Source organism: Alligator sinensis, unplaced genomic scaffold (assembly GCF_000455745.1).
Source record: "Alligator sinensis unplaced genomic scaffold, ASM45574v1 scaffold1223_1, whole genome shotgun sequence".
Classification (NCBI taxonomy): domain Eukaryota; kingdom Metazoa; phylum Chordata; order Crocodylia; family Alligatoridae; genus Alligator; species Alligator sinensis.
This window is the reverse complement of record NW_005842062.1, coordinates 1736984-1743507: the sequence shown is the minus strand read 5'-3', so window position 1 is coordinate 1743507 and position 6524 is coordinate 1736984. Positions and strand designations below refer to the sequence as shown.

Below are 6524 nucleotides of genomic sequence, written 5' to 3'. Positions count from 1 at the left end.
GTGGGGCCAGAGTCACACCCACAACAGCCCTCTGCCCTTCCCCACTTGTCCTCTGTAGCTTCTGCCCCCTGCTGCTCCCTTCCCTTCTCTTACTGTCAGGTGCAGTTCAGGTCAGGCTGAATTTCCTCCACAGGGCACATGGAAGCGCTGTCCCTTGTCCCATGCAGCAGCGTTGGTGCTGCTGCTTGGCTGGCAGGAGCTGCACTTCCATGTGCTGTGTTCTGGGAGGGAACAGAGCCCAAGAAGCATCTGACAATAAAGGCAGGGGTGGGGGAGGAAGAGGTAGAGACTGGGGAGCAGTGGCAGGGGAAGAGGCTTTGGGGAGCTGGTGCTGGGGGGCTGGTAGTGGCAGGGGCAGGAAGGCTGCAAGGGGAGGAAGGGGGGGCAGAGGGCAAGGGGCCACCTGACTTCCCCCCACCCCCCTGCAGCCACTGCTTTCCCTGCTGTAGTAGTGAGAGGGGGACAAATTCAAGACAACCCTCTGATAATTAGTTTCTGTATCTGGAAGATTATTAAAAAATTATAGATTTTTCCATACAGGCAGTCCTTGACTTTCAAAATTTCGAATTACAACGTTTTGCACTTAAAACATTTATAAATTGACACCCTGTTTCAACTTTCTGACATCAGTTTTGACTTTACAATGCTTGATCTGACATGACGCCAAGCCAGTGAACAAGTTCGCTGCGTCACCCATCTCCCTGGAGAACAGCTGTCCAAGCTTCCTTGGACGCTTTCTTTAAGAAAGCAGACAAGACTCCAGAAAAACCTGCAGCCAAGACTCCTGAGAAAAATCCAGCCAAGAACCCATCAAAAAGTCCAGCAAGGTCACCTCAAAAAAGTTCTTCCAAATCAATATGATTGCTATTTACAATATAAATATATTAATGTAGCTATATTACTCATCTATAATTGATTGAGTACAAAATTCTGGGGTATTTTTGGTGAAAATAGGGTATATAGGGCCTTAGTTCAGGAACCAGTGCCCCATTTATAACGTCGTTTCCTATGGGAAAATTGGTTCCAAGTTACAACACTTTGACTTAAGATGCTGTTTTCAGGAACCGATTGTGTCGTAAGTCCGAAGACTGCCTGTATATAGAATCTAATCATTGCAGGGGTCATCTTGAATTAAGGGTCAACTTAGATTCCTGTAAATATGTATCTTTTGATTCATTGCTTTCAACTTTCTGTCATTACTTTTCATGATAGACACCTAGTATTTTTTTCTTTTTTCTGGATACATAGCACCACACTGAGGTAGAGAGCTAGAAGTCTTTCTGAGTCTTAGGTCCACCTGCTTACATCCTCATTTTGGTGACTGCACTGGAGGGGAGCTATTTAGAATCATAGTCTTAGTATGCACATTTAACAGCATTTAATAGTTTCCTTTTTGCCAGATTGTCACTCTTTATTTTTCTTGGCTTCCTCTCCACTCTCATCAAGGACCACCATCTCTGCCACTGCCTGCCTTAAATGCCCCCCATTTCCAAACACTTGCTGGTCCACCTGGAAAGATCTGGTATTTGGGCCTGACTCAAAACAACTTTGTCGCAGTCAGTGGGTATTTAACAGTTCATTTACAAAAAATGTTGGATTACATTCTCCTTTATCTTTTTTGGCTTCCTCCCTTCTTTTGCTATACCAGTTTAAAAAAGACCACTTTAATCACAGAAATGTGCTTACTGAGGGTGAGTGCAGTGCAAAGTAGAAACTTCAGTATGACTTCTGTTGAATAAGTTTAATGAAGCTCAGGAGTGGAGGGAGTTTCTCATGGCTGAGAAAACCTCTCTGTCCTTTACCTGGGAGCTATCAGAAATGAGCCTTTTCTTGATTATGGAGCTGGCTAAGGGGTGTCTTTCAATGAGCCAGGAGACCGTTAAAAAAGATAGATTCACTCAGAGCAGGTCTACACTGTGGTGTTGGTGTTTCCAACCACCCAGGAACTCCTGCACCAATACTGTAGACCCAGAAAAACAACGGAGAGGCAATTCGAGGGTGTCCCTTGGTGGCTGTTTGCATACGTACTAGAAGCTGGTGTCCTGAGAATGGCTGCAGAGAGATGCCCCAGAGTCTTTCCAGGCTTGGAGAGTATGTGTGTAAGAGCTGGTCCACCAGCAAGTGTTCGGGAATGACTCACTTGTGATGTCCTGCTGCCGCAAGCCTGCTGAGGCAGCTTATGGACATCATTAACAGAAAAAACAGCCCTTCCAGAAAGAATGCTCAATCAAAATTCCTCCTCTTTTAGCACAGCACTGCAGCCATAAGCAGCAGCAGCTGCAGCCCTATAAATTCTAGAGGAGTTTTTATATTGGGAACAGGAAGTTGCTACAAGGACACCTAATCACATTTTTTTCCAATGGAATATTGAATACAGTGGCTACATGGGAGGGTTGACATAGCATTCTAGCTCTCAAGATTTCCAAAAGATTATGGAGAGAGAAATTCAGTGATGACAAATGGCAATAAGTTTTTTGGACTAAAAATTATGTTAACTAATCATTTTGAACTCTTACATTGTTCGCACCCCTTAAACTTCCTGAAGTCTCTTCCAGTCCTATTTTTGTATGATTCTGTGTTGAGAAATATTATCCATTTTATTCATCCCCGTCTTTGACAGTTTGACTTAATTAGGTAGAGTGGCTTCAACAGTTGTCTTATCTCAGGATTAATTCTGCATGATGCACTCGTTGTTCATTTCTGCTATTTCTGATATAGTCTTCTTACAGTGTTTGATTATTTGTTGCTATTTTGAGGGGGCAATGCTTTGTTCTTTCCTAGCCTTCTTATTCAGGTAGCTATTTTTTCCAGTCTGATGGTCTCGGTACTGAGAATACTTTTGTCACACTCTTATAAACAGCCTGAGTGGAGAATCCATAGCTGTGGAATGCACAAGTTCATTATAGAATCTTTATGTCCATGAAGAACACACCAGAGCCTTGTTTTGAAATGCCTCAAAGGAAAGACCTCAGGCACCCCAGGAGTAAAAGCTGGACAGCATTCAGCTTCTCTATATCTTTTTTATGATTGAAGCAGAGGATTGTGTAAGAACTGACGTGTCTGTCAGAATTATTGTACTGATGTCAAATTCCTTTGAAATCTTGCAAGTTGCATAAAGAGGGATATGGATGATTCTACACTCCACTGAATGGCGCAATATTGGTTGGGGAGGGTTCATCTCCTTAGCCTATCTAACTTCACTAACATAGAACATAATTACACTTATTTTATTACAGTGGAATGGGCATCATCCTCTATTAATATTTTTATGCAGAATTCAGGAAAGGATGGCACCTTAGAGACAAACTGTTTCAGAGAAGCATAAGCTTTTGTAGGCAACCATCTATTTTGTCAGATGCTATGTATGGATTCTGGACTAACTGGGTGCCTTTTTGTTCTTCAAAATTTCCTATTCAGAAGCTGAAATTCTCAGGGAAAAAATAAATCAAATATTGCCTATTTTTTTTTTCAGTTTTACATTCTTGAGAGGCACCAACAAATACAGTGGAAGAGTCACGTGGTACAAACTCTCTCACATACAGCTTACTACACATTCTGGAGAAACATCTTTCTGGATAAGAAGTATAAAACCATAAAGAAAATATTCATAACATATGCATCAAAAGGATCAGAAACTTACAGGGATTTGAGTTTTTTTAGGTAATCAAACTGGTCTGCTTGTATTTTCTGGATGGGATTATAGGACAAATTCCTGTAAAGACAAATGTAGGGACATATTAATTCCATGCATCTTCCTGAAAACTTGTCCTAATGAGAATCTTTGTTTTTAAATCCTATCCTTTTAACTCAGAAAAATGGCAGTTACAATTGAAAAAACAGTCTGGCATCTTAGGCCCCTAATACATGATACATTCAAGACACAATTAACAGGTAAAGGTCAATTTAAGACATGATAATAGAGTTAACGAGCCACAAACATATTCCACATATTCATGTGTAACAACTTGGTGGCTCATTTGTATCACACCTTAAATTGAACCCTAGGACTGGACCATGACCGATACCAACATTCAGCTGAGTGTTAGAATCTTGTCACGGGGCAGCCCCAGGGCTGGGGATAGAGCTGTCCAGGCAGCCCAATCCCAGGGTCCCCATGCACTGGGACCTTTAAAACCCCTGTCCTGCCCAGCTAAGTGGCACATGGAGTTTTAACTTAGCCCTGGCTCATGGTGACCCAGAGCTCATTGTTGCCTGGGGCCTGACTGAGGCCAGTTTCAGATCCTGCTTTGGTACCTGGCCCCACCTAACAGTCAGCTGATTGTCAGCATTTGGGTTTTAACCTGCTGCTGTGGGAGGAGCTGAAATCACACATGGCAGGGGACACAGTTTTTGGGATTGTGTCTTGGATCCCATGGTGCCTTAAACCAAACATTAGTCAGATGCATTAGTAAAGAGGAGAATAGTTTGTGGCTTCATGGACAAGGTACTGGTACACAATTTTTAAATTTTTAAAAAAATTTTATAACTATTTTGGTTGCAAAACTTTTTCCACTCCTTGTATTCAGAATACCTCAAAGAATGGCATATATTTAAAAACAAGTGGCAGCTTCTTTTCCTAATCTTTAAAATCCATCTTTTCAGATGTATTGATGTGGCATGATAAACACAAAAGGGCAGTGAAATTAAAAAAAAGAAAAACAAGCGTCTGGTACAGCTACTTAGTGTAGGCATATGTTTGTACATGTGCTGAAGGGGACAGGTTTCTTTTTCCTTCCTCCACACTTGTGCATTTCACAGGTGCCAGTCACAAGGCAGTGGTACAATATGTACAAGAAGCCAAAGAAACTGGGTGTGGAAAGCTTTAGTCCTGCCTGCAGTTATTCTGAGGAAACCATCAAGAGTGCAACAAAGTTGTGAGGCATTCAGAAAACAGTGGTCTTTCCTGGTTAAAAATATTCATGTAGATTTATTTTGCAAAAGAATGGAATGATAGTGACACACGCTTAAACTGGATCAAGTCATTCATCACAGAAAACGTTGAGTGTCAGTCCTCAGGGAGGTAGCAGAGGATGCACGAGTAAGGGTTTTCCCAGGGTTCCGTGATGCTGCAATCTTTTTTTCTACCTGTATGAGCTAAGGTAATAAACTGGATCTAAGGTAAGACTGAACATATAGGCTAGGGACAGGCATTCAAAGCCTGATCCTGAATTGATTCAATTTTTGCAGGTTAGTGTAGGCTAAATCAGTTTTTAACCCAGACACATCCCAGAAGTGCAGGAACATGCCTGCCGTGGCTCAAGCTAGAAGCTGGCGGGGAGGTGCTAGAGCTATCCTCCCTTTGCTTCCACAGGGCAGAGCTGAGGGGGGCATGGCCAGGCCCCGGCAGGACGCTCTGATTATTTTCCCCCCTCCTGAGCTGCCCAGTAGGGAATGTTATCATCCTTAACTCAGTGTTTATCAACCCATTATGAAAACAAAGTCTCTCTCCATTAATTAATGGAGCTCCTCTTAAACAGCTCTTCCAAGGAAGGCCATTAAGCTACCTGTTGATTAGCTCCAAAAAGCCTGTCTGCCTCTGGCCTCTCCCACAGCATGGACCATAGCCAGTGTGTGGTCTGCTAGATAATGCTGAAGTGTCTGCATAAGGCAGAGGGGAGGGGGAAATAATCCCTGCTTAGCAGAGAGAAGCCAAGCAGACCTTGCTGTGCCTGCAAGTCTGTGCTGAGCTCTAGCAAGGGAGCAGAGGGGAGGGGCCAGCCCTGCAGTGGACTAGAGAGCCCCACTCAGTCCAGGGCACATGCCAGGATGCTTGGGGTGTCTGGTTTATCTTAAACTAGCAAGGGGTCTGGGACAGACTGCATAAACCAGTTTTAGTCAAATCAGTTAAGTGTGATACTACATTCAACCAGGTTTATCTCAAATCAATTTCAGCCATTTTCAAACTGGTTTATGTGCACTGAGCATCTGTTCTGTTACAGATTTAAGCCCATTACCAATCACTTAAATCAGTTTGTGTGTAATATCTGTCCCTAGCAATATAAACTCATCCTCTGGAGAGGTCCTTACATTCTGTGACACTAATCCCCATCAGAGAGGGGCACACATAACTAGGCTACTATGATGCCTAAACAGTCCCCACACCTTGGAAACACAGAGTAGGTAGAAGTACACAGGTGGGCATAGACTATGGCTGTAGACAGAAATGCAACTCCCTGCTGTAACTGAGAAGACTTTGCAGGAAGCACTTGGAGTTACAACAATCCCTGGACCAAACAGAAGTTCACCATTGATTCCAGTGGGGAGGGGAATCTAGCTGCTGCCTGAAGCCTGCAGTCAGTTTCCCCTAGCAATGGTCTCTCCTTTCTCCCAGCTGGGTTCCTGTTTTCAGAATGGGTGGGGGGAAGGGAGCAGAGGAAGCTCATTCTAGGGGTTCCCCAGCTGGTGCTCCCCATGGGGAGTTCTAATACACCTCAGGGGGCTCCAAAATACTGACCCAGCCCTCCAGTAGGGGCTGAAAAAAACCCAGATCAAACTCCCTCCACTCCCTTTCTGCCCCCCCCCCC

General features: G+C 43.6%; 1 protein-coding gene across 1 annotated transcript in view; it reads right to left on the bottom strand.

Moving 5' to 3' along the window:
* Positions 1-6524, bottom strand: part of RXFP1 (relaxin family peptide receptor 1) — a 41675-nt gene that overhangs the window by 13566 nt on the left and 21585 nt on the right. The window contains exon 10 of the mRNA XM_025203601.1: positions 3641-3712. Coding sequence (XP_025059386.1) covers positions 3641-3712 — 72 coding nt within the window. The remainder of the gene's footprint in view (positions 1-3640; positions 3713-6524) is intronic.